At 32.3% G+C, this 12,736-nt stretch overlaps 1 protein-coding gene across 1 annotated transcript; it reads right to left on the bottom strand.

Moving 5' to 3' along the window:
* Positions 1 to 481: 481 nt before the first annotated feature.
* On the bottom strand, positions 482 to 9,050 carry LOC143257238 (cathepsin L-like peptidase). Its single transcript, XM_076515652.1, has 8 exons — positions 8,841 to 9,050; positions 7,068 to 7,177; positions 5,656 to 5,798; positions 4,183 to 4,380; positions 3,874 to 4,065; positions 2,484 to 2,649; positions 1,353 to 1,461; positions 482 to 911 (listed from the first exon to the last, which is right to left on the bottom strand). Exons 2-8 carry the CDS (start codon positions 7,168 to 7,170, stop codon positions 812 to 814), a joined length of 1,011 nt encoding a protein of 336 aa, XP_076371767.1. The 5' UTR covers positions 7,171 to 7,177; positions 8,841 to 9,050; the 3' UTR covers positions 482 to 811.
* Positions 9,051 to 12,736: the final 3,686 nt, after the last annotated feature.

Raw genomic sequence — 12,736 nt, 5'->3', positions numbered from 1 at the left:
AATATGTACAAGTCTTGCAGTGAAGTACAGACATGTTTGAGTATAAATCATTGTATTTAATACAGTTTCCAAACTTGAGATCTTATTGGTAACTTTTTTACATTCCAATATTTCCTCGAAAAGTTACTTGAAAACTTAAACAACAATGAAATTTGTTGCTACTTTGTAGTTATGACAACCGTTATTTATTGTTTCTAATGTTAGTACTTGAGGTGTAGCAAGTTACTTTAATTACCCACCTTGTTTCAGTCGTATTTATGTTAGTGTTGTCAGTGTTACTTTTACTAGATATACAGATTTTTTATAAAATAAGCAAAATGAAGTATCTTACAAACTGAACATTGAACAGTTTTTCATTTTAATTTCAAAACAACTTTAGAAATTATTTATTACAGGTTAAAGTTCCTACTACTCTTCTATGATATCAGAACAGACCACTCCCAACTGATGTAGTAGTTAAAACAGATAAGACACAAGTTGATAGTTTTATAAGACAACTTTATTCCATTAAAATGTATACAAAAAGATACAAAATTGAAAATGCAATTTCAATAAATGGAAGAAGTAAGTAGGGTGATAATACCTAGGACAACTGAGAACTTTAAAAGAAAAAAAAATATATATGCATCAGAATCGAACAAACTGTATTACATAAGCAATAAAATAGTTTTATAAAATTCAGTTTGTATTCAATGAGTGGCAAATAATTGTGATTTACTTTATGGGCCCTTCACTTCCATTTTTATAGTAACAAAACAAGTCATGTTTAGAAGATGAACTAAGTTTTTAAGTAGTTAATCATGTTGTGCACTTAAACAAGTGGATAACTTGCTTGGCTTGCAATTCCACACTGATTGTTCTTGTTCCTGGTCATTTTCACATATCCTCCATCACCCCAAGTTTTGCCCCAGCTGGGAAAAAACAAGAGACATTGTAAGAATTTCCTGCAACATCTAAAATCACACTTTTTATCTAAACTACACAAATGATGCACAAAGATCAAACACCCCAATCAACTGACATATTATAAAAAACCAAAACACTGATTTATGCTTGGATCAATCTGGTGATAAACCTGTAAGGATACAACTAACTAAATACTCAAAGTGAGATGCAAATCACGTGTTCTCAAATGTGCATCAGTTTTCAATAAGAAAAAATAATACACTACATAATCAGAGATGTCGAGAAATCCCACTTGTAGAGAAATATATATGTAAAAATGGCTCTTTTCGGTTGAGAAAATTTTTTTTACGTATAAAATTTTCTCAACCCAAACTAACCATTTTTACATATATAATAAACTACATAGCATCATATGCTATCATGATGAGTAAATAGACTTTAGTTACCTGTTTTTGACTAGCCAGTAGTCATGGCCTTCCTTAGTTGTACCATAACCTACAGCCAAAACTCCATGATCGAGTTGTTCACTGCTGCAGTTGGGCTCATCGTAAACACCTGTAACAGATAACACATGCCTAAGCTATTTCTGTCAAAAACATCTGTCTATTAAATACAGTAGCATGGATACTTTTGGGTGTGTGAAACTGATCTAGGTACAAAAGCAACCCGTACATTTACAAGGTTAAAACAAAACGTGCTAATACAGTCAGTCAGTCCGTCAGAGAGAGAGAGAGAGAGCGTGCGAGAGTCTTATAAAAAATCAAATACAAGACTAACTGTATAACCAATAATGAAGACTTAGCAGCCAATCTAAACCAAACAATTTAACGAATTAATTTTTAACTAAGTAATATTACATTACATGATTGGCATTCATTTGAAACTAAGTTGATTGTAATAACTGCCAAAGTTTCAGTTAACTAGGATATTAAATCAATGTATTATGTAAATTATACTTAAAATATAAATTAGAATATTTATCCAATTTTAAGTTTTAAGCCAAAGTAGCATGGAAGTATATTTTGTTCAAATTCTTTCAGATATGACTACGTTTAACACTTCTAACAATACATTCACAGAAGTATATTGAGTGAAAGATCTGACCAACATGTTGTGGACATTTTGTTCCCGATTTTAGTTATAAACTTTTCAGGCAAATTTGTTCAAATTATAATGAAATCTTATACTGTGTATTTTCTTACAGCAGAGCCACATCAGGCTAGCTACTGTGTCTACCAAGGGGAATTGAATCCATAATTTTAGCAGTGTAAATCCAAAGACTTACCACTGTCCCATTAAGGACAATCTTGTTACTTCGCTACCTCATCTAAGCACAATAATAAAAAAAATCAATGCGTGTAATCCAAAAACATTGTGGGAAAGTAACATACAACGAAACTACCATTTTACTTAGATTTACTACTCTAGGCATTCATATCTAAACACTAAATTTTTTTAAAACTTTTAAAGTTTGGGCTAATTTATATCAACATATTTTCTCAGGTGTCTGCAGAAATAGGGAGGGGGGGGGGTCACATGATGAGGGAACTAGGTAGTAATTAGTAATATTTACATACCTGAAGAATAGAACTGAAAAGATTCATGGCTTGCATCAATAGCAACTGATATGGGTCCAATGGTGGCTATACCTTCCTTCAATTTCTCCTCATCTCCCTGAGGCAAATCCACATAACCAGTGTCAGTAGCTCCTACTTTTTTCTTTGAGAACCTACATACATCATCCTATAAAAATAGGGTTAAAAATACAAGTCATTATATTAATTATTAATAACTCCTCCTAATAAAAGCAAGCCAATTACATACATCACAATTTAAAAAATAAAACTTAAAAAATGATTTAGTTAACTCAAAACGTCTGTCCACCAGGTTTTAAAGTTACAATATTATCACCTAAAGATGGTGGTTCAAACTAACTAATTACCTGAATATCAAGAATATGAAGAAATTTAAGACCCATCTTGTCAATGCACTGGGAAGTTCATAGTTGTTATCTTGTATTTACTCTTCCATTAGATTATTCTCACAAGATTTAGAAATTGTTACTTTCCTGTAATGTGTTTTGTGATTATATTTCTTGAATTTTAATTTTATAAAAATAGTCAAATTATACCATGATTAACTATTTAAGAAAACCAAAAAAATATAAACAATAATGTATTAATGTGCTCAAATATTTAGCTGGCCTGATGAAGACAAGAACCCCAAATCCACATGTCACACCAATGTTTTAACTGACTCGGCAAGCAGGCCTCAACAATTCAAACTTACAAGACTCAGATTCTGCCACATAGGATTAACTTTCCAATCAGTTTTGCCACATAAAATTAACAAAATTCAAAATTAGTTTAATTACATTCTAGTAAACAAACTTTGTTTAATTGCATTGATTATTTCATGTGCAATTTTTGATTAACAAGATTAATACTTTGTGAAGACCATGATTTTTCCTACAGTTCCTATCTATAACTTTATTTGAAGACAATATCATATACATGTTAGACCTCTATGAAAGCTGATGCACAAGATATGCATGGTATAAATAACTTATTTCAGTTTTCAGAGGAATAGCTAACATTTCCCGTACCACAATCTCTTCACGAATTACAACAATGTAGGTATTTAGTTTCCACTTATTTATAGAACTAAGTAATTTACTCAATTTATAAAATCATATTGGATGAAGGGCATTTTAGTGTTTAATATTCATATCCAAACCTATTGCATAAAAAAATTTTTTTTTTGTTCTTCTGATGCGCATTAAACCTGGAAAGCATTGCTATACACAGCATTTCAATTGACACTTAAAATGTATACAAACTAAAATATATGTATAATAACAAAGAACACTAAAATACAACTGTTTTTATATAGACTTTATATATTTACCATCAAACAGAAAGACTGTTTGAAACTACTTTTTAAAATGTAGCCCTATCCTAAACTAACCTTTCCTTCGTAGGGATAAGACAGTTCTGTGTCAATACCGTGGTTATCTTTAATGTAGTCAAAAGCCTGGTCCATCAGTCCACCATTACAGCCCTCATTACCGTACTTAGTGGAGCAGTCAATGAGGTTCTGTTCACTCAAGGACACTAGTTTTTTAGTCTTCCGGAAATGTTGACCTTCCAGTGCGCCAGTCTTTGTAGGAAAAAAATAGTACAAGAAAGACAGTAAGATAAACTATTCACTGAATACAAAAACTAATATTCACACCATAGTTTGTTTTTAAAATATTAGATGTTAACAGTAACTTACAGTACTGAATGACCAGCAGGAGCCACACTGTCCCTGGTCCTTGACAGGAGTTACATAGCCATGCTTCCTCCAGTCAACATCTCTAGGTATCAGTACATTAGCAGGACTCAAATATGTGGTGGCACTGTTTGATTCAAGGGTGAGATTACGGTAACGTCGCTTGAAACCATTCATAACCTTCACAAACTCATGGTGAAGCTATGAGAAAAAAAAAACAGTCGAGTTGAAATTTGGAAAATGCTGCTCAACACTTTTCATGCACAGACAATATTAGAACCTAAATTAAGTTATTTCTTAAACATAACAGGGTTTAAGCATTCTAATCACTATAAAACGTTGCACAAGACATATATAGGTGTAATAAGAATAAAAACAAAATAGATTACCTACTGGTAAATTCTGAAAAACACTTTATTTGCAATTCCAAGAACTGGTATTATTCAAATTTGTAATAAAAAACTCAGGTGAGCTAGTGCAGAAATGACTTAGAATATGTTGAAAACAGCCAGACTTGAACTTGTTCCAATGTACTAGAAACCTGTCTAAACCTCCCTCCTTTAAAAAGGAATTCATTACATAGCAAAATAAAAAATTGTGTAGACCAGTTTATAAAGAAAACTTATGTCAAAACAGAACACAATTCAAGACTTTGTACTCTTGATTACACTGAACCTTCAGAATTACAACATAAAAGGGAAACTAATAACAAATCTGGGGTAAAATTTGCATTTTGGGAAAGATAAAAAACAAAACAAAAAAAAACAACAAAACTTATCCTCATAAGACTTGTTTGGGAAGTAGGACCCATAAACCAAGAGGGTAAACCTCCACAGGCAATGAAATTGAAAATATGTTAAATTATGAACAGTTATGATAATTATGTACACAATAACACATTTATATCCTAACATATCACATTCCTCCAGTGTTTATAAACACTGGTACAGTTCCTAATTTACAGGACAATCACAAAATTTCAAGATGAAATTCTCATAATAGAGATATAAATATTCTCTTATCAAAAAGATAAAATAATACATATCAACTTCAATTATTTCAAATAAATAAATAAGGAAAAGAATGAATCTCAAACCAAAAGGAACAATATTCCTTATTTAAATAATTACAAGATCAATATAGAGTAATAAATTTGGCTGAAGCTTATGGCATGGGTTTTTAGTCACCAGACCACATGTGACTAACCAATTTATAAATTCACTTTACCTTTAACAATACTGATAGTGTCTGTTAAACACCACTATGTGAAGACAGTATAACCTTCCATAATACCTACACATTCACTCAAAATCAGTGTGATCAGTTAGAAGGCAAGCTAGCACTTTAACTTAACTAAATATATGCAGCTAATGGTGAAAGAAATAGTAAATGAACAGTAAAGAAAACCATGACAAAATAAAATCAGATTGCTATCTTACAACTTATGGATTTGAAGACAACCAAATGTTCACTTACCAGGTCACCGTATTTGTTCATCTTCAAACGATACTTGTGAAGTCCCTTCTCGAATCTCTGGTTGTGACGAGCAATCTTGTGTCTATTTTCCAAGTAAATTTTCAACCGAAACTGTTCCTCCGTTACATCCTTGTACTGCTTACCTAAGATACATTAAACATTTTATCACCAAAAATGCACTTTAACAAAAAATATATCTATCACAAGAGTATTCAGGAAATGTTTACCAATGTTTATTCTTTACTGAACTATCAACAATGCTCATTAAACTACTTTAAGGTTAAGCATGTTCATACTTCAACATTCATGTACATGTATTCTTAGAGTAACAGATACCAAGATCTACACTAGTTTTGGTTTCGGCTTTCACTTGATAATGTAAAGATTTTAATGTACACCTTTATTTAAACAGATTTTATGCATCAGAAATGTGGAGTTTTATTACTCTAAGCCCAGTCCCCCCCACCCATGTTGAGAGAAACTGGTGTATAAAAAGTTAATTATTTATATCTAAACAGCACACTAGCTGGTTGCATTACCCAGTTAAGTACAAACAGGTTTGTAACATCTCAAACCAAAACACAATAATCAAGATTAACTTTGAGAAACTCCCACTTTTCAGCAAGCTTAGATTTCCACCCAACCTGGCACAGGCAACACCAGTGGTCACAAGTTGAAATCTGAGAATTATATTAAATAAACACACGTCAGTAAAATTTAACCTTTGTGTATCTGATATCTCTTGCAAGAGGTTTCTTTGCTTGGTCTTTATGGTCAGGTCAGCTAACTTATAAATTCAGAAAAACAGAGTTGTGAAAAATTGTATACTTGGATCTAGCAACTACAGTGGTCTATACTTAATGTAGGGATCCATTACAAATAAGTCTCTATAATTAAATATTCAAAAATCTCATACTGGGTTCTAAAAGTAGAGACAGAGTAATTTGTGTGTGTGTGTGGGGGGGCTTACGATTGGCTGCATCATAATTGTTCTGCATAGTTAAGAATAGCTTAATTGAAAATATGCATCTACAATCATATTTACTATATTTTAATATTAGAATTCCCAAATGATAATGAAGTGGGTTCTGTCAGTTTTCACAACAGGCTGTGTAGATCTTGGAAACTTACTAAAACAACAACAACAAAAACATGAATGGTCATTTTCTGAGCATTATATTCTACTTAAAAGTAAGTAATTCCCTGCCTCCCCAAAATACCAAGAGAAAATTGTTCAACTTGTTTTTACATAAGATAATTACAGAGACACATTAAGAAATTATCCGTTTCTCTTTAAACAGTTCGTAATTCAAACTTATGATGAAAAAAACAATTCGGCTGGGAAAAATTAAGTGTTTATTTAAAAAATGAATGTAAGGCTCAGATTCATCAGAAGGGTACATCATACTTACTATGTTGAACTTTAAAAACTTGCCACTCTTCCTGGAACACATCCTTATAAGTGACAGCTTCACTTAAAACTATAACTAGAAAACTAAGTAGCACAATCTTCATTGTAAAGCTGTAAAACAAAAACATGACAAGTTAATGGGTCTTAATATATATACCTAACTTCTTGGGCAACCAATTTTTTCCATACTTTCAAAACCAACACTCATTAAAGTAAAGTATATTTACAAATTTATTTGTATATTTCATACAATAATCTTTGATAATATTGTATATACATATGATTATTTTATAACACAAACAATTTTGTTTTGTTTTGTGATGTTTTAAGTATTAGTTTACAAACTTTAAATGATACGAGTAATTGATAGATATCCTACGACAGCACCATTGATGAGACTGTAGTTATACAAGTACTTATAAACACAAAAACGAAGAGGGTAAAAAACATTCAAACAATAGGCTATACTTCACACTTAAAGTGCCTTCAAACATAAAACACTAAAAACGTTAACAGATTCTGTCCTCTGAAAACACAGTTAACACATTAATGCTATACCTTGTTCCTTTCACATCACACCAGAAAAATAAGTGACCATCTACTGATTGAAAGATGCAGTTACCAGCTTCACAGTTGGTAACTATTTGCAATGAACAATGTATTATTTACATGACAAATGTTTTATCACATACAATTTTTATATACTTAAAATCAATAAGAGACAGTTTCATCCATAGCTACATTCATCACACAGGAACACATGTTAAGTTTTGAGAATAGTTCACTACAACTTTCAACAAGAACAAAGGTTTGTTAGAGTGTGTTTGAATTTATCACATGAAAAATGTTTCAAGAAAATACAGTGTCAAAACCTGTAATAACAGTATCAAAGAAAATATATTACAATGGAATGTAGTAGTTTACAGTTTAGAACAGGAAAGTAATCATTTTGTTCTCAAATTCCGAAGAATATTTACTTTTATGAAAAACATACACACATGATCTATAAACACCAAAACAGAACATCACACAGGAACACATGTTTTGAAGAATAGTTCACTACAACTTTCAACAAGAACAAAGGTTTGTTAGAGTGTGTTTGAATTTATCACATGAAAAATGTTTCAAGAAAATACAGTATCAAAACCTGTAATAACAGTATCAAAGAAAATATATTACAATGGAATGTAGTAGTTTACAGTTTAGAACAGGAAAGTAATCATTTTGTTCTCAAATTCCGAAGAATATTTACTTTTATGAAAAACATACACACATGATCTATAAACACCAAAACAGAACATGTATCTTCCCACACAAAGTAGAACAAAAATTTCGAAACATCTTAGAAAAAAACGAGGTAAATAAATATATTACGCTTTTCAATTTTTACATGTTATTCTATTCCTAATAGAGCTGTTTATGTTAATATTATTTAACATTATTTAAAGTTGAAAAACTTTGAACGTCTAAACTGTGGCACTAATATTAAGAACTTAAATTATTCTACTTTGAAGTTAAAACCTTAAATACAAATTATACTAAAAGTTAGGATCTAAATTCAGCGTATCATACAAGATAAAAGTAGTGTAATAAGTGCTAAGTATTTAAAATTTAATTTCAACTGTTTAATTCCATGCGACTTTTTAAACACCTCTTCTTTAGGCTAAAAATTTCACAAGAATTTTTTTTAAAAAAGCAAATACTCGCAGTACCATTACAAGCGTAATACCTTGTTACTATTAGTATTATTCTATCACTATTAAACACCGCTAACCTTTAAAAATTCCAAATTTCTTCAAGTAATCACCACAATTTGCCTTCTAACAAAGAAATACAATCACAGCCTTACTCGCCCGTACTATATAGTTTCGCCTGGATTATCTTTATTTGACTTGTACAGATAATCTATATAGCTGTACGTGATCTCACGTGATAGTTTGTTGGTATATTGCATCATTACAAAACCAGAACCGAGAGGGGAACTGACCAAGCAAACAAATGCTTTTCAACCAATCACAGTCGCAAACTAATACTTTAATACGAAAAATATGTGTTGAAATAAATACCGTGAAAAACAGTTTTGTGTAGCCAGAATAATTAACAAAATATGCACTACCTCTTTCCATTTTTTTGACATTTGTTTTGACTTACGGCAATTGTAACAAAGAATATAAAATATTAATGTTTAGTGACGATACTTCTGAACTAAATAATTAATTAAAATACAATAACAGCTTACTCTAGAAATTAGTGTTAGTGTATTTTTGAATAAATATAAAATATTTTTATGGTGTAACTTTTCTTTCTAAACTGGCGAAGCATGATTATAATTAATTATAGTTGTTACAGTGTTCCGACCACAACTATGTTTGTTTGGTTTTAATCTAAAGTTATTTACTTATTACTGGTTATCTTTGACCTTAGTTCTTTGGATAAAATGTGGCATACAGTTACAATTAATCATCCGTCATTACTCAGCTGACAAACTGGTTTATTATTCATCACTGAATTCAGTGAAAAAAAGTTTTGACGTCTAGATGAGACTTCTACGTCATCTTTTCTTCACTGAAATATACGTTTGGGAGAGTAAAAGAAATTCATAAACACCTATAACTATGTTTATTTTATCCCAGAGCTATGAGTTCTGTATTCTGACCGTCCGCAACAGATACGTCATAGTATGGTTGAACTACTACTATGTTTTTTTGTTTTTTGTTTTTTTTTCGGGCCTGGCATGGCCTAGCGCGTTAAGGCGTGCGCTTCGTAATCTGAGGGTCGCGAGTTCGCGCCCGAGTCGTGCCAAACATGCTCGCCCTCCCAGCCGTGGGGGCGTTATAATTTTACGATCAATCCCACTATTCGTTGGTAAAAGAGTAGCCCAAGAGTTGGCGGTGGGTGGTGATGACTAGCTGCCTTCTCTCTAGTCTTACTCTACTAAATTAGGGACGGCTAACGCAGATAGCTCTCGTGTAGTTTTGCGCGAAATTCAAAAACCAACCCACCACAAGTATCGTAAGTCGGTTTCTAGCGTTATAAGTTCGCAAGACATACCACTTTGCGCTTTTAGTTTAGATAAGTGGACAAGACTTAAATTTAGAAATTTGAACCCCAAATGCTGTACATATATGTTTAAATTGTGTTTAGACCCTAGGTATTGTACATATACATCTTAAATTTGGAACAGGATAAGATACGACAAATATCTCCCCTCGACCCCTTATAGTCAATTGTATTTAAAAAAACAAAAAAAAACATCAAACTACTAAATATCCAAGTCATAGTAGAGATCAAAATCAAGTAAAACTCACACCACAATTAAAACATACCAAAACTATATTAAATAAAGCAGAGGCCTAAAACTTTATCTTTCTAAATAGACCAGACGAACTAGAGATTAAAGCAACCAAACTTCTAACACTTAATTACCAATTATTAAAATAATGTAAGAAAAAGCACTATTGATTTACTAATCTTACTAACTTTAGAAATTTACCAGAGCTCGTGTAAAATAAATTAATTTGTATATTTATTTGGTTTTATATATTACGATTTGGATTGGTTATAGTTTTAATGTTTTGGGGTTTGTTTGTTGTTGTTTTTTTAAATATAATGCCCTGGTGTGGTGGTGGTGGTGAAGGTATATTTCTTAATTATCTATCGAGTTAGTCGTTAAACCATACGATTTATATAACTGAAGAACAGGGATCGTTTGGCTTTTTAACGTATGCTTCTGAATCTTAGATTTCGATATTAATAATAATAATAATATATTAAGTAGATCTGTTCATATGCTGATGACTGAGTCATCTTCATGTACTAGTTACATATCGGCGAGAGTAATTTCGCTTTTGGACTTTCCTTGGACTGTTTTCTCATAGTTCACTGCGGACGTCAGAGGTCAAGTGGGAAACTATCGTGATTATCATTTGAGATAAAGCCAATGATTACCATTGGACCATTCATTACAACTTATGTTTGGAATGGTGTCATTTAAGAATATTGTTTAGGCTAAGAAGAAAAAATGTTTATTTTTTCGATTCAAATATTAAAGGAATAGAAAAGTTTCGTAGCGAAACTCCAATAAAACTGAGTTCATTCGTTTCTGATTAGACCAGAGGTGAAAGCTAAAATATTTTGTTTGATGTTAAGCACACAGCTACTCAGTGAGCTATCTGTTCTATGTCAACTCCGGATATCAAAACTCGGTTTTTAGACTTACTGCTGAGCCACCGCCAGACCAATTTTAGGTTCAATACTATACAACGGGTTATCTCTACTGTGCCCACAACGGGTAACGAAACCTGATTTTTCGCGTTATATGTCCCCCAGGCTTACCGCTGAGCCACTGGGGAAGAGAGGTGGAGTTATGGATAGAAACAGTTCTTACATAGTTAGTGATTACTTAAAGTAAGCTCTCATTTAAATACCGTAATCATGGCGTAAACGAAGACGAAACTTATGAAGTTATTTCTTTCTTAACACAAGCCTGAAGCTACAAATTTAAAGATACTCTTAAACCTGCCAGTGATTACATCTGTAATTACACTCTTGTTTATCGTTGAAGACAAAGCAACTGTAAAATGTGCCTTTTCGAAAGTTTCCGGCTCAGCATGACTCAACTTGTTCAATCTGAGGGTCGCGGGTTCGAATCCCCGTCACACCAAACATGCTCGCCCTTTCGGAAGTGGGGGCATTATAATGTGACGGTCAATCCCACTATTCGTTGGTAAAAGAGTAACCCAAGAGTTGGCGGTAAGTGGTGATAACTAGCTGTTTTCCCTCTAATCTTACACTACTGAATTGGGAACGGCTAGCGCAGATAGTCCTTGAGTAGCTTTGCGCGAAATTCAAAACAAACAAATGCTCTGCCCACTATGCGTGTCGAAACCCGGTTTATAGCGGTGTGACTCCGCCAAAATACCGTTGTACCACTGAAGGACTAAATATACTTACTTAGTACGTAAAATGAAAACTAAACTGATAAGTAAATTTATCCTATTTACACTGAATAGATCTTATTATGTTTTTTTAATATCTATCTACAAATGCTTAACGGTTTGGTCTTATTTTGCAGTTTGCTTTATTTGACTAATTGTTCCATCTAAACGTAAATAATATGGAATTTCTTACAACTGATGAATCTTTCAAATAGTGTGTACAACCACAAAGAATGTTGTAAAGTACCGCTGTCACATGACTCCTGGAAGGTAAGGCCTTGCACAAGTTGTCCTGAAGACTAGCGCGTGTTAAGTTTACTGACCTCTCTGTATAAACAGTGGTTAATCTGCTGTAAATTGTCCTCAGTGAGAGCGACATATAGCGGACTTCTTATTTAAATTTATGACAGATCAAAGTTTCTCTCTCTCTCCAGAGTTAGAATATTTTATTCCTTACGTAGGGATTTCTGGAGGCAAAACAAAGGGTTTTGTACGATGAATATGGAACTTTGAGTGTTATTTATTATATTAATTACTCTTCTGTCCAAACCGTTGTGGATATCATAGATATGGTGTATGTATGGCGTATTTTAATTTGCATCTGTTCACAGGTTATTACAGTTCTAAGCCTTTCCCCTGCAAACATAGCGGATGTGTTTTCGTGATCATGGGAAATATCACGTGTTTTTTGGTGCAGTATACTTGGTTTGTGTACTGTCACTTTGGGCACTAT

Source organism: Tachypleus tridentatus, chromosome 7 (genome assembly GCF_004210375.1).
Source record: "Tachypleus tridentatus isolate NWPU-2018 chromosome 7, ASM421037v1, whole genome shotgun sequence".
In the NCBI taxonomy this organism is placed as follows: Eukaryota; Metazoa; Arthropoda; class Merostomata; order Xiphosura; family Limulidae; genus Tachypleus; species Tachypleus tridentatus.
The sequence above is the reverse complement of the archived record's forward strand: the minus strand, read 5'-3'. Positions and strand labels throughout refer to the sequence as shown.

What these genes read in the sequence shown, in the direction of transcription:
- LOC143257238 (XM_076515652.1), bottom strand. Translation starts at nt 7,170, where the DNA reads ATGAAGATTGTGCTACTTAGTTTTCTAGTTATAGTTTTAAGTGAAGCT. An exon ending in TGAACAAATACGGTGACCTG is followed by an intron (nt 4,381 to 5,655) that starts GTAAGTGAACAT and finishes TTTTTCTCATAG; the next exon opens with CTTCACCATGAGTTTGTGAA. An exon ending in CTTATCCCTACGAAGGAAAG is followed by an intron (nt 2,650 to 3,873) that starts GTTAGTTTAGGA and finishes CTATTTTTATAG; the next exon opens with GATGATGTATGTAGGTTCTC.